This window comes from Bombus flavifrons, chromosome 8 (assembly GCF_040668555.2).
Source record: "Bombus flavifrons isolate JBK064 chromosome 8, iyBomFlav1_principal, whole genome shotgun sequence".
NCBI classification, from domain to species: domain Eukaryota; kingdom Metazoa; phylum Arthropoda; class Insecta; order Hymenoptera; family Apidae; genus Bombus; species Bombus flavifrons.
Window position 1 is genome coordinate 4,824,800 of NC_138449.1, and position 22,128 is coordinate 4,846,927.

The 22,128-nt window shown below is 33.9% G+C and overlaps 1 protein-coding gene across 4 annotated transcripts in view; it reads left to right on the plus strand.

Annotated features, from left to right (window-relative positions):
• The window catches only part of cv-c (RhoGTPase activating protein), a 350,270-nt gene that overhangs the window by 131,089 nt on the left and 197,053 nt on the right, over positions 1-22,128 (plus strand). For all 4 annotated transcript variants that reach the window (XM_069119364.1, XM_069119365.1, XM_069119368.1 and 1 more), the window contains one exon: positions 6,087-6,129. In XM_069119364.1, coding sequence (XP_068975465.1) covers positions 6,087-6,129 — 43 coding nt within the window. The remainder of the gene's footprint in view (positions 1-6,086; positions 6,130-22,128) is intronic.

The window sequence follows — 22,128 nt, forward strand, 5'->3', positions numbered from 1 at the left end:
AAACGTTCCTGCGTGTCCTGAGGGATGCAATAAATTCTCGTTCGTTGACGCTGTATGAGCAAATAGCGTGAGATAGCTCTATATTTATCCGGTGGACCCTCTCTTTGATATCATCGGTCCCGTGTGGTTGCATCGCGATCGCGCAATAGTTTGTCGTGAAATCGTTTCACGACACCACAACGAGTCACATGCTTTGGGTTTGACTTCTTCTTTGAATATTTTCGCGTGCAACCGTGTATTGAATAATAGACGGACGTAATTTATGGAAACTTCAGCGCGACCCGGTTGGTAGCGCTTTTAACCTCGTGGTGGATGTCCGGTGTACGTAAATTGTCCAAGGTCAGCCTCGATGCTTTGATGCTAAAAACGACCTTTCGCATCGATGCACAACCACAGCAGCCGATATTCTGTGTTTACCTCGGCCATTTTTTACTCCCCCCCCCCCTCCAACTGCACGACAGAAAATAACATTCGAATTTTTAGCACAGAACGTGGAAGTTTCGTTTCCCACGAATGGTCCTGTTGATATTTTCCATGTATTTGAACAAGTAACATTTGTTTCTGCTCGATGCTGTATGTTCGAGAAAATAATACTTCTATTTGTTTCCATTGTAATAGAATTTGGTGCGCGTTTGTCAAAATTCTATCTTCTAGAGGAAGGATAGAAAATGTTATTTTGTATTATTTACTATATTTTTATCTGCTTGAGGAAATATGAAAACAATATTTCTCACAATTCATTAAAATTTATTCGTTAAACTTTAGAGAAAAATAAAAATAATAAGTATATATTTTCCGTGCTATATATCAAAATTCTAATTGTTTGAGGAAAAATATAAGATAGTATTTCGTACTATTTATTACGTTTTAGAAAGTTGACGAGCAATTTTGTAGCAACTTTAAATACACTGATACACATTGTGAAAGAAATTTTGTTTATTCCGCTTGCACGAGTGGAATAATAAATCATAACAACATACAAATTTACAACATTCTGTTTGTTCGTACGAGTTTTACTATCTTTCGATAGAAAAAAAGATTGGATACAAAATTTGTATCCAGTTGAGCGTTATTTATTCAGAATTTATTGATCAGCTCGCGGCTCAATATATTCAGTGTCTATAAATCACGAATGTATCCCATTGTTACGTTATGGAGTACAAATTGTTAATCGGTTGGATTGGTTTAAAAATGGTATTTTAGTTGAAGTAATATTTTTGGTTTCTCGAGGAACAACATTATTTATAGTCCCAGTTCGTGATGCAGCTTTTAATAAATTTTAAGTTGCAAATACAACATTAAAATATATATCATTATTTTTACATGATTATTCAGATCCATGAGTTGTATGAGTTGCATTAATACGACAAACGTTCATTTTATGTCGTTAAAAAAATTCGAAAATTATATTTACTGCAATTCATGGCTAGGTGAAAGTGAAAATACCTTGAGGATAAGTGGCGATTATAATAAATGCATGAATACGATTATGAACTATAAAATTCAACAAAAGTTTCCACATAAGTGGTTTGAGGATGTCTATATATTTATGGGTGATTTAAATTCACAATGCAAAAATATACCGCATATTCAAACATACCTGTTTAACCGTAACCGTATTTCACAGGAATTATAAAAATAATATTAATTTAGAAATTGCAAAATGTCCTAACGAAAACAAGATATTTCTAATTACACTTCCCAAACAGTAAATTCGTTAAAAAATTAACTTATATAAATTTTCTTTTTATTATTAGAACATAACTATTTTTTCGCCCACTATGTGCATTTATGTTCAACATTTTTACACTAAATCTCGACTTGATGTAGAGACGTAAGATAGAAGAATTCTAGAGGAAGCTTTATCAAATAGTTTTCGGTAGAGTTCCGTTGGTGAATGCGTATTATCAATGAAGTGTCGATACACGAGGAGGTAGTTTGTGCACGAGTGAGCATCATTGCCTTGGTAAACATACATTTCCACGATATACACACGTATGAAGGATCGGCATCTTGGTGATAGCGAGTGATCAAAGCTAATGGAGCAGCGAGCCATGTCGGCGTATTAATCGGTTGGCATCTCTCATAGCTCTAATAACCATCGTGTGTGGGTTGTACGTGCAAAAGGCCCTTAGGTAGAAGAGAACTTCCGTCGGACAGCGAAAAAATCATTGCACCTGTGATGTAGCTGACAAGCTTTCAAGTTGACCAGAAAGTACGATAGCTAATCTTACTTTCTACTTTGACACATGACGGTCCTAACCGTAAATTAATGTGACTCATTAGTAGAATATTAATTACGGATCTCTTAGAATATATTTGCATTTCAAGCTACATAGAAAGGAGACCACGATTCACATCAATTGAAAATCGTATATCCTTCTTATCCTGTCACAGTTTCCGAGTTTTTACATCCCCATTTCACTTTTATTTTAATAAACGAGATTCTTAATGTTTTAAGAAATATAATAATTTCAATTTTACTGTCAGAATGTTTTATTCGACACCAGATGCACACAAATGTTCGCACGATCTAACATCGCGCAATTAGATAAGTAGTTTTCACAATTTTATCCAGCCCCATACAACTACGCGATGGATCAGGCAGAAACAGAAACAAATATTTATCGAGAAAAACCGGTATCGATTTTACGATTTCGTTCGAGGTTGAAGTTAAGAAACAAAGACGAACTTTAACGTCTACCAGATACTTTTTTCCACTGTATGCTATGGATCGATGTTCGCAGTACGGTAAAATAGGACGAGGAAGAAAAACGTGTTAACAAAAACCTGGAACAGGAAATAAATTTCCTTGATCAGAGAATTTTATCGGAATTCTTTTTCGAAGTTATGCAGCTCGTAAAGAAAGAAACGCATGGCCTATTGGCTATTGTTCGAGAAGTATTTGCAATGCTGCTCCCGTTTCTTTTTCTTTTTCATAAATACAGCGGCAACATGTCGAAATTTACAATCCGAATGCGATTAACAGTCCAGTTTATCGTTTCGTATTTTACGGTGAAGGACAATTAATTTCGTCACATTCAAGCCATGTTGTGCAGACATCTTAAACCTTGATTTTTCAATATGCAAACACGAATGCAACTGTAATTCGCTCGTAAGGTCTACACACTGTTTTAACCGGAAACTAATGGCATTACGTCTACGCTGGTAGTTTTGGTATAGCATGGCTGAAGTTTCCATTGATTTTAATGCGATATAATATTAGATGCAATATGACGATAAACGGCGATGCAGTATGCAATAAATACTAGTAAATACCAGAGAAATTTGCTACATTCGATATCTCTTTGAAATTTAGTTGTATCGGCATGTTGGAATTATGTTATAATTGTGAGCAAACTCAGTGGCATTTTCTGTATCAGGTTACCTTTCTGCACTGTTTCTTTTGATTTTGAATATATTATTATGAATATACATATATACAAAATTATTATGTATAATTATTATAACAACGGTATAAAATATTTTGGAGATCTGTATAAATGTAAAAAATTATTTTAGGATTGAAACAACCAAACGAAACAGTTTTGGAGTCTCATTTTCTATTCACAGATTGTTCACTGTATCACTTCCCTGAATAGGTATGCTGTTGCGACACAAATTATTTTCGAATGTCACACTCTACACGATACCACGCAGTCTCTATATTTTCCTCAAAATCTAATTCTCAACGCTTACTTGGTTCCCTCTTGTCACGACTAATAACATTCATCCCTGTGAAAAGGGAACGCTCTTTCACATCGGTTCTCTCCTTTCTTATGTGTGTGCCTTGAGGTTCCAAGTAAAATCAAACTTCTTCAATTCATACAAGTCTACAGCGTTGCATGAATAAAATTCAGTATGACGGTATCCCATTCTTAAGTCTTAAATTCAATACCAACACATGATTTTTCCAGCTTTTCCATGGGAAAATGTCGTCTTCCTCTACGTTGCCTTTTTTATGAAATTATCTGTACACCACGCTAATCGATGAAGGCTTCGCAGCAGTATGGCATGGATAAGGTCATGGTCGTTCGTTTGTTCTGATGCTCTGTATCGGACCGGCTCGATATCTTGCATGTATGTAGGTCATGGTTTGACCTCTTCGCTTCGCCCGTTTCCCCATTGCTAAGCCTGTGTACGATTTTTCCCTTCTTTCCCTTCTAAAACACGCCCCCGCGAGTGACGCGGCTTAGTCTGTTTCATCGTCGACAAAACATGATAATAATGGCTGCCCACGTGAATTTCGACGACGCCAATTAATAGGCAACGCGGTGGAACGATTTAAATGCAATTTGAGACTCGCAATCATCGGCCATCAACCGATGCTAATTTTGTATGGAAAATTTTACGCGGCATTACCAGGGCCAGTGATTCAATTAAAAACTCGGGCAAATCTGTCTGTGGACATTTTGTTGCTAAAACTCTCGCAAAATGCCATCCTCGTCGATTTACTGTCGACGGATTAATTGAATTTTAATTTGGTCCAGGTTTTTTTTTTATTAAGCTTCATTCAGATTGGCCAGGTTGATTGGATTCGAACATTTTGAAGTCTCTTGATCAATATGAAATTGTTATTTATTTAAACTTGTTATTTAAAATGTCCTTTTGCATTTTAATAATTGTATTTAAGATCGTGCTATTGCTAAATTTATAGTATTTAAGATTTAAACAGAAGCCTTGCAATGCTAATTACCTGAATTCGTCTTTAGTTTCAATTAAACCAGCTTGGAATTGTTTTATTAACATTACAGTTATTTTACATAAATCGAAATATTCCTTTGAATATCTAGCGAAGCTAAGATTCATTTGATTAGGACTTGAACCATAGAACATATTTTGAACATATATTATGTACGTACAATATAAAGTACAAGCCAACAAAAACACATGGTAAAAAATCCAATGGACTTGGTTTATTTTTTCAGAATGGATTTCATGAACTGGGGATTTGTATGAATGAACAAGCTTGAATTTAAGTTACTATTTTAAATAAGTAGAATAGTCTGGACGAAGCTTTATGGATCGTTCCTTTTTGCTACCACCTGATGTAGGGACGTTAGTGGCGTCGTTGGTAGCCATCAACAGGACGACGCGACGGATCCATCAATCTTTCGGCGCAATTTTGTATTTAGGTAAATGCATCTGTCGATGCAGGCGAGGTCAGGCGTCGTCGTTTATAGCATGTTCGAATCGATGATAGCGCGACAAGGAAAGGAACCTACCAATTTTAGGGGTGACGTACAATTCCCGGAGTTTGTGGTTTTGCTTCATTGTGCGTTGTTCGACAAATTGATCTTGGAATGATGAAAATTGCAAATTTTGATTGCAATATTGTTTGAACTAATTGAAATACTTTTACCTTCAAACTGGAAACTAAATTGAGGCGAATGTTTGAGTTTTCTTATTTTTCATATTTTTGATACATGTTACATGGAACATTTTTATTAAATTGTTCTTGTAGTTTGTTTTACTATTCTTGTAGTATGTTTTTCTATGAATATGTAGATCTTATGAAATGTTCTTTTTCCATTACTTTTGCATGAATGCCCAATGTCAGAACATTCGTTTCAGAAAGAAATGAATATTGAACATTATGCAATTACATACCGAACGAAATAATAAGAATAGGCAAGCCTTTGATAAAGCAAAGTTGCGCAAGTTGAAATTACAATACAGTAAAGTATGGCATAAAACTTTGGCTGAACTGTGCATTAATGGTGGAAATGAAAAGTAACATAAAAATTATCATTCGAATAAGAAGGAATGTACACATCCAACGTTATGCGCATCTATGTCATTTCTTGCAAAAAATAGGAAACGAAAAGGAGAATATATTGTGAAAAAAAGTCCCATCACTGTAATTTTTTGAAAGCATTTTCTTGCATTGAAATGTGATTTTCTTGTGTTGTATTGAAATTGAAATTCGAGAACATCATGCTTATAAAATAAATGTAATTGAGATCAAATGTTTAAAGCTCTAAACAGGATAAACTTTTCAAAGCATTACTTGGAAATTTTATGTCATCTTATATGATCACGACGTTCTACGTGGAACGTAATCGGATTTTTTCGTTTGATTACAGAGTTTACAACAGCCACGCTCACAGTCGGAACGTCAATTGTCAGGTGAGTTTTCAACGAACAAGGTACACAATTCTTTGCAATGAAGTTAGACTCCGCTTTAGCTTTGTAGTTTGCTTTAACTATTTCTGAATTAGTTGAACTTTTGACAGAACTTTTAATCCGTTTTATTGCCTTCTTCTTTGCTGTAACAACGACTGATTCCAGTTATTTTAGTCGCAATTGTGCTAGAGAGCCAACTTATTTTTCCAAAATTCCTAAAACTCCTTATATATATATTTACGTGTTTCGATAAGAACTTAAATAAAGACTGGACTACTTTCATTATAGCTTGATATGTTTTAAATGTACGTTATACTACATATGAATGCTCCGAGGCCTACTAAATAGCAAAAGAAGATCACTAAATTGCACTAAATTTTTATCGTTATCGTAATTTAACATTATACATTGCTTCCACTTCGTTTAACTTTCTTTCATTGGAATATAAAATATATAAAGATACAGTACCTGACCACGCATATGTCCATTATTTTCTTCAGAAGTTTCAAAATCTTCTCAATACTTTTCTTTAACATTTGATAAATAAGAAATAGTAATCTTTTTTTGAACATAATAATTGGATTCTGAATTAAGATTCATAAACAGATTAGAAAGATTAAAATTCTATTTGTTACTTAATTATTAAATTCTAACTTGTTAGAAATTCAATAGCAAAAGAATTGCACGTTAACTAATTAAAATTACACAATAAAACACGTCATATCGAAATTTTACATACACGAAAGGTAAGTTATTCGTAACCACGTTTCATTCGTAAGAAACTTTCCGTAGCAGGGTCACTGCAATATCAGTAATATGTCCTGCGTTGAGAGACTGTCTTGTACAACCCTTCCTGTTCGGATCCTTTTCCTCCGTATTCTATTTCCGTCAAGCTTCCTCTCCACTCGTCGAGTGATTTATTCGATCGAAGTCCGAGCAATTTGTCGCCATTGGCGCGACACCGAGAATGAAAGTAGCTCGTACACGTCCGCGAAACTCGCGCTCGAGAGTGCAGGTTAATTCTTAATTTCAACCTTGGGTCAGCACACCTCCCACCGGAAGCCTTAATCACGACGAGACTTGAAGTCGCTCCTCGAGAAAGCAATTAGCGCTGCCCCGCGAACTCGTCGATAATTAATTAAACTTTCGCGATCGATTCCTCCGCTGTTCTTTGGACGCCTGTGCACCGCTTGTAAGCGCGGCTTGACACGCGATCTGTTCGACCCTTTCAAGACAGAACGTTGTTCGTTTAAACAACGAATATAATAACGGTTACAATGGTTATAATGGATTCCAATTTGCAGAAAATGTTGAGCGTGATTTTTAAAATGAAATACATAGTTTCTTTACGATTGATATATTAATTCTTTGCAATGGAATCATATACAGAATGTCATATAGAATGATTTTTAAAATAGGATTCATTTATTTTTTACGATGGAGCCATAAGTATCAAGAGTATTCATAAATGATAATAAGAAAAAAACAAAATGTTATATAAATGTTAATTAATTTTCAATTGGTATTGGGTCAGTGATAGATGATTATAAGAATTTAAGTTATGGTATTTAATTTTAAAGTGTAAGTATAATTTTATTTAATCATGTGTATCGTGCATGATAAAATTGCTATTAATGGGTTTCATCGTTTCAAACATACTTAGAACACGAAGTAAAACTAAATGCTTTAAAATTAGTTCAGTAATATAGCATTAATTGAGGATTGAGAATTAATTAGAATATAAGGCAGTAAGGAATTGGTTCTTCGTTCTATAAACTATATTAAAAATGAGATATTTATATTAATTCCACTCCAAAGTTTGCTTCATTTCTATAACCACCATTGATATTTATAAAAACTTGATAAAGTGAACTTCGCAATCACTTTAGACGATCGATGGATTTCCAACTTTTGCGAACACTACAAGCATTACGAGTATATTTCGAGGTATCGCGATCCGTTGACGAGCAAGCAAATAGTACAGAAAGCTGGCGGAAATGTCGTATAGAGAGACCGTTAAAAGGACGTTGTGGAAAGTGGAAGACGATGCACACCACCTGTAGACAATCCCTTGGGGGCTTTAATCTTTGATCCGACAGTATGATCTTCGTCGTCGCTTTGTTGTCCCAAAAATAATCCTCAGATGTTAAGGGTCGCGGATGTAATACGTAGATTTTTATTGGAACGACAGCTAGTAATAAGAGAAATGGATGTCGAAATAGAGTACTAGATTCACGGATATTATTATCCTATGTTAGAGTTTCTTAATTTGTGCTTAACCGGTAAGTGAAAAAATAAAGTTGGTTTGGTCACGTGAAATTGTTTAAGATGTGCAACTACTACTAGAATTTGGAAATTTTGTTAAACTATTGATAGTTTTAAAGTAATTTTAAAAGAATTTAGAACTTTAAAATTTGTAAAAGAATTAGGTTCAAGTTCTAATCTCAATGACTGTCCGACTGGGTAATCCTTTACTATTAATCCGATGGAATATTTAACATTTGTCGTGTAAATTTACTGTATTGGGATTTGTTAGCTATTTTCGAAGGAAAATCAACCAGATTTAAATTAATCTTTTAGGCTAAATACTTTTTTTTATATAATGAAAATTTTAGTTAGTCGAAGAGGTCACACAGAAAGAATATTACGAATTATATGGTCCAACTCACATATTTGGAGCTTTATGACAGAGGATCAAATTGTTCGTCTGTAAAATTTTTTCGACATTTACCGTCGTCTGTCGAAGGTTGTTATTATCAGAAAGAAAACTCAACAGAAACTTAATATACCCAGTATCGACAACGAAAAAAGATCTTCAGAATAGCGTAAAAAGATTCCAGATCCCTTGAATCCTCAATATGAAACCATCCTTAATAATATGAATAAGGTGAACAGTAATAAATGGTGGAATAAAACGAAGAATTATTTTCTACGATAAAAATAAAACTTCGCACCAAGCCATATGTCACAGCAAAAGTTTATGGTATATGTAGTAAATGATAAAATATATTACTGTCATCGTTCTTTATAGATAATTTACACTTATAGTCCGGTGATTTCATAAAACTGCAGTCTTCTTATCTTCGTAGCGACATAACAAGGGTGTTCCTATGCGAATTAAAGTTAAGGTTATTCGCTTCCATGGGCAGAACATCGAACGTATAGAGATGATATACATAGATCGTCGCATTTCCGCACGAAGAAGAATGTGTGTCACCGGATATTATCGATTCAGACGCACGTGTTAGAAACGCGGACGTCGCAAGTCGAATTTGAATATCGAGTCTACAATTATGTATATTTGCTGGCCGTGATTTATTGAAATTTTTAGAGTACCTATAGGAAGAAACACGGAGAGGCGTATACATCATGCTTGGAATTACACATTAATGAGGATTTTATTATTAGCTTTTTCTTTATTACCTTATTCATCATGTTCATCCAAATTATCTTATTCATGCAAACGTATCTAATACCTTTATTTAGCGAAGTTCCACAGGCGTATTAGATGGTGGAATTTGATTTTCCCGATTCCGCCCCCCCCCCGATCTTTTTATTATTTAAATACACGTCAGGCGTTACGATTTTTTGGAAAATCTGGATGAAGCTTGTTGTTATAAAAGCAACGTAGAATCATGAAATATTTAGGTAGAAATTTCTGGTCGTGTGTTAAACGTGAATTTTCTTGAAATTCAGCGTACGCAGAAATTTTCTTGGATTGCAAAGTAATATGATCGTTAAACCGGTACTGATATTTTGGAATACGCTGTTGACAATATCTTTTTTTATTCCCCTCGAAAAGAGAGATATTTTTTATTTTATTTTGAAGCAAGTTGCAATTCGTATTTACTCTACGTTCGAGTAATTAAAGATTTATAGATTAAACATAGATACTAACGTATAAATAGATATTTTGACAACTTCTATAAATGTCGTGGCATATTACTTCTCCTTTTTTCAAAACACAAAAAGGAAGCTCTCTAATTGTTTTAAGTGATAGCTATTTATTTGAATTCTGATAAGTAGAATTTTTTTGGAATCGTCAAACGTATTATTGTCATTCTGACACTTAGCGAAGTATATATAGTTTATCGTAGAGTATAGAGCTCACATTTTAAATCAAATTACCGAAGACGCTCTCAGCTCTTCGATACGGTAATTAAAAATCGATACGACGAAGCGCATTAAATTCTTCGAGAATTCTATCGAATATACGAAACGTTGAAACGTATTCTTCAAGCGATTAAACAATTTTTGCTGAAAGTCCATGAAAAAGAATAAAAGAATGTTCTTCTTCAGCATGTCTCAAACGAGGCCCTTAAATGTTTCTTTAAAAAATGTGGGGCATCGAGTACAACCAATAGCCTATCGATAATCGAATATCGAAGACAAGTGCCACATGGAACGATTTTGACCTTCTTCTTTTAATCTACTTCTGAAGCCTCGCCTCTTTTAGACGAAATTCAGATTTCCTACAAAATATTATAAGGGTGTAAGATTTTCATTGAAATTCTACGAATCCTCAAATATTTCTATTTTATTCATTATTGCATTCGGGAGTTTGTCTGATTAAATTTTCTATTTATATGTACGTCACTGTAACCTTTTTCAACATATTCCTCATAGACTTTACATCCTTTTGCACGAAAAATATTTCTTTTTATCTTTTTCTCATTTACATATCTTGGTATTTCCACCCCTTCAATTTTATCAACCATAATTTCATTGTTATGCAAATGTCCAATTTGATTTAAAAATAGAAAATAATAGAAACAGAAAATGAAAACTTTATTACCGCTACTCTTAGCGTTCTCAAAATATCGCGCGCGTATCTGCATTTAACTTTATATTCCTTACGTAAAACAAGATTGATGATCGTAAAATTATACCGGTTTAATGCATTTGCTACTTTTTGTATCACATAATGTATCACGAACCCTTCTTCGTCGGGAAATTTCCTTATTTTAAAGCATCTAGACGCGTATTTTTCTTTCATCCTGGGGAGAAAACGAAACGCGGTAAGAGCAGGATACCTCTTTTCGAAGCGTTTTGAATCGAATTACCGTAATCATCGAGCCAATAAATGTATTAATCACGTTTATCCGGTGCAAAAAGCGGTCGCCAGTAATTCTATACTTGTTTTACGTGAAATTAATTACGAATACGTTTATAAGCCTCAAGGATTATTGTATACAGAGGTTTAAACGAAAAGTGGGTCAAGTCTACTTCAATAAACCTCTGTTAGTACGGTCTCAAATCCTCGTGCAACCAGTGTTCGTACGTTAATGAATTCAGTTGCCGCATTCGTAGGCTATTAATCAATTTGTGATTTATACATTTGTCATATAAATTCATTACCTTGTGCGGCAACTAAGATAATATTCATTTTTTTCAGGAAGTTGTGGCTACTTAGCATTTTCTTGTCGAAAATGAAAATTTATGTTTAATGATTTATCGATATATCGGCGAAGCGATATTACTGCGATGTTTAAAAATTGTGGAAATCACACTTCCTTTGTTCTCTATTGAGAAAATTGCAATAACAAGGGGTAAGTTTAACTTTTTTTATGTCGATGAAAAATTTTATTTTATATGAGAACGAAGCTACTTTAGTCCAATTTTTGAATTTTCTACTGCTGGAAGGTACTTCATCTCACGATAGGTTATTTTGAGGATGAAACAAGTTTTCTCTATATGGCTTTCCTTTTTTTTTTATTATTATTCTTCATGCATTTTAATTGATTTATGATAGAAAGTTTAATCCGGTCTTAGCGGTGTCATTTTTTACCAATATGTTTCATAGTTAAACGATATTTCATTTTATAACCGGATGAGAGAATCAAAATTCCTGATATTTTAACTTCGTACGTTTTAACATTATCAGACCTATCAATCTCTTTTCATTGGAACCTCATTCGATTTTTGATTGGAATCTCTCAACAATTTTTCTCCGTTTATTATTCTCAGTTTTCTTCGTAATATTAAAAAAAATTCCCTTCCATATTTTTACCAAACTCTCAATTTTTAAAATTCACCACCATGTTCTATCATCTTCCCTCAATTCTGTAATAAGGATGTTTTACACTATAACCTACTACGTTAACATTACAAAATGAACAAGTGACAAGTCGAAAATTATAGACTTCCGGACAAATATTTGTAATTTTTGTAAATATTTATAATTTTATAATTCGATATTAAATAAGATAATCCACTAATAATTCATAAATTGATAACTACACTATGCACGTTTATACAAATTAAAAAATTAATTACACAATTAAAAAAAAGTAACCTTAATAGATATTCGTTTCACCAACTAAATGTTATAGTATATACTATACCTTAATTACGTTTATAATAAATACTATCAATATAAATACTATAAATACATAATATAGTATACAAATATATAAAAATATATAATAAATACTGTACTATATATTTTACACATTTTTAGCATATTATATGCATCCTGTATATTTTTACACCCTTAAATTTCCCAAATGCATGAAAATCCACAATCTAATAATAACTCAAGAATTAGTGAATACGATTGTAACAGAAATTACGTGATTTATATCATCAGGTAGTACAGTTAAAACAGTGTTCTTTGTCGGCATGTATCGAGCAGGTGATTTGATCGGTTGGCGAGGAAAAAAAGTGGAAGAGACGCTTGCGCTGCGGCGGTGACGGCGGCGGCGACGGTGGCTTTCGTCCCGTCGGCCAATGGAACACGGTGCCAGTCGTCGCTATCACGGGCACCGCGGCGCTGGCCGCAGTTCACCAAGCGGCGTCCACGCGACTCGCGACGCGCGTCTCCGGTCCTCGAGCTGGTTATGCGGCTTTCGAGAGGGCTTTTCGAGGCTCCCTCGAGGCGAAACTGTCGTTCTCGCGTCGACCTGTGCGCGAATCTCGTTAGACACTCGTACCAAACGGACTACACCGGTTCTCTTATCGTCCAAAGCCCAAGACTTTTGATTTTAGGTATCGATCGCAAACAGTGTTCGATATTCGTTTGGCGTGAAACGATCTGGATCAATCGTCAGAAAAGAGTATGCATCGATGTATCGAGTGCCTTTAGATTTCTTTTCACTTTTACCATCAAATATTTTAACACGTATAATTGTTCGTTTGCATAGTTCTCGGTGAAGCTGCAATTTTAGATTTGATGTATAAGACTGTATACTTGAAACTCGCGTGATTGCGCGCCAGTTTCTTCGCACAGATAACGAGTTCTGTTTTCTTTTTATCGCTGTTTGACACGGGTGTTCCATAGGTGTTATATTAGATACAGTTATTCATAGAAGTCTTCGTATGTTCTATAAAAAAATCATTTTTATCGAAATAAAATGCTACAAAACTTAAGTATAATGTTAGAGCTTTCGACGACGAGATGAATAATATAAAAGTTGTTTTATTATTGCTTTATTTAAATAAAAAGTATAGAAGTTTTATTAAAACAAAAGTAATGAAGAAACATTTTGGAGAAACGTTTGATGGCGGATGAAGAAAGATAAGGCTTTGGCACGTTATTACACTATGTTATAAAAGTTTTATTTAAATAGGAATGGGACATATTATAAGGTATATGGAGATATTTGTGACTGATTGATCTTATAAAGGTTTGTTTGATAAAGGGTGAAGAAGGATAAGAGATAATTTGACATTTTGTAGGTAGGAAACATTTTATGTTTGGTCTGTAGTAGTGGATGGTTTAGCGCGCCAATTTCTTACGGACTTTGCAATGCAAGATATTCATACGGTATCTATGTTGTTGATGTGGGTGATGAATTTAGTCAGTTGTTTATTTATTTTTCTCAGTCGTGTTTGTTAAATGATTTCGTTAATGATTTGTTTTTGTAAATTTTCTAATAGGGGTTACTAATATTCTCTTTTTTTCTTCATTCTCTATGAATAAATTTTGTAAATATTGATCTACTAGTAATTGCTGAAATTTAAAATGAGACAAGTTCTTCGTTGTAAAACTTTATACTACTTTCTTTTTTTTTTGCAAAACTTTCCGCTTCTCGAAGCTGCGTATCGTGCCTTATCGATGTTCCAGATTTTCCACGATATACAGAAAAATTAATATTCAGAATTATCTGGAGGGTTTTAGCAATGTCTGGCTTTATTTGAGTCTGGCCACGTTTGAAATATTGAATCAGCTGTTTATGAAAAAAATAATTCCGCGATCTCGTCGAATATCCTTGTCTTTTTATGGATATTTTGAATTGGTTTCATTCGATAGGGTTTCGGTAGAAAATATTTCCAATTCTGATTTTTAATCAGAAAAATACTCGTACTAATATCTTCAATGAAAAATGTTACTTTCACTAATAAATCTTGTTTTTTACATCGTTAAAAAGGCCGCTGGAACATCCTATCTCTTGATCACACTGCGCTATATTTATAGATTGATTGCGTAATAATCCGATTAATCGATTGATTAATTAAGAAACCTTTTTTTATCCCTTTTTTAATTTTAGTTGCTTCTTATTCTTATTTAAAATAATTAACATCATGACTCTTTCTGTCAAAATTCTTCACTTCCTTCAAAGTTGCGATTCAACGTTGAAATAACAAGAAAATATATTCTTTTTGAGATTATTTGAAATTGCAGTACAGTATAACAGTAACATTCTCAGAAATATAAATTCACGTTAACGGATTTGACTTTTTCTTTCGTATTTCCACGATGGAATAAGTTGCAACAAAGTAAGCATTAATTATGTCAGATTTCAAAGTTTCCTTCGTCATGTTCGTATTATCTATGCAAATAAAGATGGCAAGTCTTCGTAGCTGACGACTTTTACGGAAACATTTATTTCCAAGTATTCATGAAATTCACAATTACCGTGTAAGGTGCTTTCACAACAAACGACTGTTGAGGAAAGCTTCCTTTTAAGATGTATTGAATGTGCGATGTTAAAAATTTAACTGGATGTAATGTCATTTTTACAATTGAGTCTGAAACGTTCGCCACAAACACTTCTGTCAGATGAAAGCAACTTTCAATCTATCAACAGGAACAACATTGATAATATCTCCGTTTTCATCAGAAATTAGTCAGACTGTTATCAAAGCGCAACGTATTGCAGGATTGACGTCAGGTCATGTAAATCAGCGACATTATCAATCGTAATCTGTCATATTTGTCTCTTAATCAAATTTCAAACACTTGGACTCACAGCTTTGCTTGATTTTTCCGTGTGCACTTTATTATCTGTTTTACTTATACGTAGAAAATACGATCTGCGAAATTCATTCCAAATTTCTTAACAACAAAATGTTCTTCCAGGTACAAAATGAAATATAACGGTACATTTTCGAAAATTTGTAAGATATCAAACGCAATTTTTGGATAGAATTGATCAATGGTCTAGGAACTTCAAAATGTAAAAGAAGAATACTCTTCTTCGACATTTATCAGATTCGTTATAAGTTTCCAAATAATAAAAATCTATGGATGTTATAATGTAAAAGGAGAATACTTTTTTGCAAGTTTTGTTCGATATATTCAAATTCGTTTTCGAAAATATTCAAAAGAGAAAAGAAATCGCATCTGATAGAAAGGATTGTCCGATTTTTCAATGGGATCCACGTCGATGTATATGACTTTCACGGCGTTCGAAAGGAGAGTGGTGGACGAAGTTAAATATATATCCGCGAAGAGGACTGCTCGCAGGATCATAAAATATTTACCGCAGCGTGACACGAAGTCAAAGGGGCAGACTTTATTGACAGACGAAACGACGAAGCTTACAAAATTTATCCGCCGTTAATTCTCGCTCCATTTGCGTTTCATCCCAATTATTCATCAGCCGTCTCGCCTGTCTCTCATTCGCTTCCTGTTAAGCGGTCCCGACTTTTATTAAGTTTTCTCGACCGGTTCGTCATCCAGTTTCGCGTGTACGTTTCATGAAGTTAAGTGCTTCTTAAAAATTTGATTTTCATCGAGTGTTTATTCGAGTCGCCATGAATATTTCAGCAGTTAGTCTCAGTTTTAGAGATGTACAATTAAAGAATTTTGAAATTGATTTTTCTATTTCGTAGGAGATCAGGTGGGAGCCCTTAACGTGCATATTCTTCGTAAAAAATGACGAAGCAAAACTACTAACTGGTAACATTAGTGCATATCTGTTAAATGACAATTCAATTAAAATCAATTAAATATTATGTATGGATATATACTGCAAAATATAGTATATGTATAGGTGATTATCACTGTAGTAAAAAGAATCGTTGTATATTATATTAGTATTTGTATATTTAAAATTAATTTTCTGTATCAATAATAGTCATTATGTTTTTAATATATTTATAGTAGAAACAAAATATTGTAGCCTGTCATTTTGACAGATTTGGTAGTTCCATTCAAGTGCTAAAAAAAATAATTATACTCCTACGTCAATTTAAACATTGACTCGAATATTTTTTTTAAATGTGAGTCAATTTCGATATTTGAAGAGAATAGCATATCAAATTTGCAATTGATATTACATGAAAATATTAAATTTTAGGGATTAGAATTGCAGATTCAATCACAAAATTTCATTCTTGCACTGGTATAATTTAATTTCAATGTATGGCTGTCCGCCTTTACTATGGATGTAGGTGGGAAATTCAATTTCGAAGAGTCGTTAGTTCGCCTGATAGAGACGCGCTTCAAACAAACGTCTTTGGTAAAGTTCAAAGGTTTTCCATGAAACAAGACGGTGACAGTGATTACCTATAGATATCCAGCGTCGAACACGCTTGAATAAATATCAGACGCGAAGGTGTTGGACCTTGTGCTCTCCGATATCAGCCGTAAATGCATATTTGGAACAAGGAATGCGCTTTCAGCTCGAATTATGAATCCGATAGTAGGTATCCTCAGATACATTATTCTGCTGAAACAGAAGTGCTATTTTCTTCTTCGATTAAATAATCTCTACCTTGAAAATTGCTTTCTCATTGTATGATACTCTGCTTCGAATATTCTACTTGATAAATCGAGGATAAGTCAGACATATCGAATGAAAAAAACATTGTCTAGTTTTAAATCTGTATTATTGAATCTGAGTCGTAGAATAGTACATATTTTCTAAATTAATAGAATCTTCTAGGCTTCCGACTCATATCGTATTTTAGTATTTCATGCAAGCTTCGTTTCATACCACCTTTAGAAAATTAAAAAAATACACTGTCGCTAATAAATATCGGAACAAGTAATCAATCTTTAGTAACAATGCATGGATTTTACTAAAATATACGAGTTAATAATTAGCCAAATAAATGTTGTGATACTTAGTATATATACAAGTTGTCATTATTTATTAAAAAGCTAATTGATCGTCTACTGGTTTTATACGATTACTGGTTAAATATTGTCAATAATAAACGTGTGTCCAAATATATTTGAACGATAGTGCACATAATATCTCTTTCATCAATCAGTTAATCACGTTGATCAATTACAAATAGTTTTATCACTTACGTAACTTAATTTTTCTTTCCGAATAATATCAATGGATATTTACATATTAATTTTAAGTGTCAGAATGATACAATCTAGCAAGCTCTTAAAGGAAATTCAATTGACATTTTTTAATTTAATTTAGATATCTTCATTCAGCCTGACTATCCAGAATTCCTCGATTCGATCTACAATCATCTATTGTGTAATTACCAAATAAGACGCAATCGATTAAACACATTTGAAAGCAGAGCTCGTGGCAAAGCAATGGCAGACAGCGAGCGATCTGTCACTAATTGCGTGGTCGATCAAGTTTTCAGTTTGGAATCCGCTGTGTGTGTTAATTGCTAAATGACGTTTCGTAACAATACCGAATTAAGATCGATCTCTATCTTAACAGTAGATAACGGCGTTATTGTTCAGCCGGGAAGTGTTTTATCTTGCCATTAACCGCGTTTAAGCGTACACTTTAATCATTCTGTTTAGCAGGGCGAAAAAAGGCATTGGAATCGATGTTTCTTGACATTGTCTGCATTGTGAACTCGAATTCCATTGGTCGTGGGAAGGAAATTCTTCGTTGAGAAAAACCTAAATGCGCTTTGACGCGTCGAAAGTAAACTAGTTGGAAACTGGAAACGGTTGTCGATATCCTCTGATGAGAATGATGATGTTTTACGACAGCCAATTCCGACGGAAGTCGTTATTTTCAATTACTGATTTTAAGAACTGTCATGGGAGGATGATTTAGTGTCAGTGTCTTAATTTCTTTGTAAGTACAAGCAACTTCTAGTATTCCGGAGATCGTATGAATGGCACGTTTTTACTCTTTTGAAAAGATAAAACTGTCCTTTCATAATATCTGGGCATAGAGTGAAATTTCCATTCTATTGATTTGCCAGTCTAGTGACGACTAATATTGATCGTCCGTCATCGATCATTAATTATAAATATTGATCCTCAATTATTATTTGTTATCTTTCGATCGAAGTTTAATTATAGTTGTGATTAATGTATACAAAGGTGTATTATATTGTGTTGGCAACTAAGTGATTGCGGATTGTGTCATTAGGTGGTATTGACAAAATCCGCAATCACTTAGTTGCCAATCCAATATTAAGCGAACATTGTTGGTGGCTAAAGTTGATTAAATTTATGTTTCAAATTAGACTCATTGTCAGATATTACTTTCATAAAAAAGATGCTTCTATTCTAATCGTTATATATAATCCTAATTTACAATCAAATTTTTCATTTATATGCAAATATTTCGTAACCGTTAATTGTTAATTGCAATAAATGTTGCTCAACACTGAAGTATAGTCTGATATATTTCCTTTTTGTTACAAATTAATTGATCTTAGTTATCATCTTCTGTTTACGAAATTTTTTGATGTTTATTTTCAATGCTACTCTAAAATGATTACTTAATCTCATAGATTTTCTAACTAAATGCAGAAAATATGTTAGACAATACAATTTATTTCTTCAAGACTTGATGTATTTATAACACAAGTTTTATTAATGCGTTTTATATCGCCCTAGATTTATAAAACGAACTGTTTAATGCTCCAAACGCTTCCTCTAAATACGAATGAATCAGCATCTGCTAAACTTACGTCGAAGGGGTTCAGTCCCTTCGAAACGATTACACTTTCGAGAAATTTATATTTTCGGCGCGATGGAGGGCTATTTTTACCCGCGTTTGATCGTTCCACCAGTTTAAGTTCATTCCTGACGTTTCGACGTTCTTCATTCCATACTCGTTAAAATCTCGGAAGGGTTCACTCATCTATGCAGCCTAAAAAGACTGAAATTTCCCAAGATCTTTTTATGTTTTTCATGAATTATTATCGGCCAAATTTACTTTCGCATTAAACTTATTCATTTTATTTTTTCTATACTGAAATTTATGAATAATTAGATTGCCGATCTAAGCATTTATTTCATCTACTAAGTATTATAGTAGATATTTTATTTGATATGTTTTATATATTTTTGTATATTATGTGCACACTATATGTTTTTGCATCTCTAAATCTCTCAAACGTATACATTTCCATATGCGTTATTAGCATATTAATACAGGTTTCTTAATTAATAGTTTCTTACACAGATTACAGAAAATAATTCACTATATTTTCCAACAATTAAATCCCCGATATGTCAAAAGTTTCCAATTCTTCGACGTTTCCGTCAAAATAACCAATCAATTTTCACAAATTATCAATATGACCGAACCTATACTATATACTAACTGCTTAATGCTAATAACCAGTCAGAGAAAGCAAATTTGCCAACATAGAGTGCAACGACCTCCGACGATCAATCACATGGTTGACAACTAACTTCTTTCTGTTTCTTTCAAAAAGAAACTCGAATTGTTACACGAGGACGATCGAGTTGCTATTTGTCAGCGGGTTCTGGTTGAACGCGCGCTGAACCCTTGCCCGACTGACGATTTCACAAGCGTGACCGATTAGACAACCAGTTTTACTGGCTTATAAACAATCCGCATGAACGATAGCGCTAATCGAACGTATGGGACACCTGTTTTGATTGGTCAGTAAATAACGACAAAAAAAAGTATGTGGTATTCGCGCGACGCGATCCTCTCGACCACTGACAACACGGTGAATATTAATAAGACTTTGTCGCAATTAATTTCACTAAGTAGTGTTAGCAAAGTTAGTAGATTTCCAATAAATCAGTGAGGATTAAGTACTGAAATACTTCGTATGAATGAAGAATATAGTAAGGCAACATTATCGAAAAACGCAAATTAAATGATATATATAGTTTGCCCGAAGAAAGAAAAATGTGTAAGAACAACAGATTATTGAAAAATAAAATAAAATATATTATTGACTGAACCAATATCATAAATAGAATTTTGCATTGATACAACATTGCATTGGTCTCTGTTTTTTAAATTTGTTTGTTTAGTATCGCATCAGCTTATTAACCAAACATTGCGTTAATCCTTAATAACTTATAATCATTCATCTCTATAGCACGAGAAGATGATAGAAAATAGATTACTAGGTCCTTGTACTGATAAAATGGAAATTTCGGTGCAAGTCGAAAGGTGAAACTGGAACGAAGTTATTTCGTAACATAGCTCTAGAGTCGATAGAAGGCCACGAGTGGAAATACACGATCTTTCTAGGATGATTTTTATCTTCCAAGGTTGTTATCGAGAAAACACGATACCAGTAACTACACACCCGTTTGTGCATACTATGTATGGTTCGAAAATGTAGGATTGAAGGAAACGATACAGACATGGATAAACTAATCTGTATATACAGGGTGGTTGGTAACTGGTGGTACAAGCGGAAAGGGGGTGATTCTACGCGAAAAAAGAAGTCGAAACTATAGAATAACAATTTTTTTTAATTTTTTTTTTTAATTTTTCCATCGAGACAACGATCTACAGTGAGGTCCGTTATAACGAGACGTGATAAAGTGCACGCGTACCGAGCGAAAATTCAAAGTCGATTTTCTCGAAAACAAAGCCTCAAACGAAAAATGTTTATTCTATATTTTCGACTTCTTTCTTCGCGTATAATCACCCCCTTTCCGCTTGTACCACCAGTTACCAACCACCCTATATAAGTTGTAATCTTCCTGTATCCATGGACGAAAATTTCGTGCGTATAGCATTGAAAACTCTTTTTCGATAAATCGGAATCAGAGTCGAAGGAGAATCAAGACATTCGTGACAGATAAATTCATCGATGCTCATTTTTGTCGCGATTCGTTCTTCTACGAAGAAAAAGGGCTTTAAAAAAGACGTTTTACTCGGATTTTTCGAGATCAGTATACTATTTTGGATATTACACATATTTTTGTATATTACATACATTCTATGCATTTGCACATCTTCAAATTTCCCATAAATGCATAAAAAATCTGCAGTTTAATTATTGAGCTTCCTCCAAATTTTCGAGCTAAATTAACAGGCTATTAAAACGATCGAACCAAGAACAGGACGTATTCTCATTCCCACCCTGCACGAGATTTCGGTAAAATCGATGCGTAACGACTCACATGGCATCCTTGTCGGTCTAATTCGCTGGCAAGGTGACAATTAGCGGTTCATTGATTCGACAAGCGTAAGCAATTAAGGGAGCAGATTTTTTCGGCGAAGTAGAATATCCCCGGAAGTGTCAAACGCTGGTGAACAAGCTCTAATAGCTTCCTCCGGGCTGTCGCGCACCGTGATAATGCGACAAAGACTTGTTCAGCGGTAGCTCGAGAAAGTGACGGTAATTTGCATAAACTGTACTGGTCGTTTTAATTTCGTTGGCTGCGATCGTTTCACCGTCTCGCCGTCGCCACTACGCCGCGATGAAAATTAAACCACGCGAAAGCTAACGCCGCCTTCGAATCAATCTGGCCTCACTTCCGATGAATTATTCAGAACCGTTTCAGTGGCGATAATATTACCTATATTACTGATCGTCATTAAGCGGACTCGAATCCGACTCTCGGACTTTATTGATGCAATTAATCTTACGATACTCGTTCGACTTCTCATA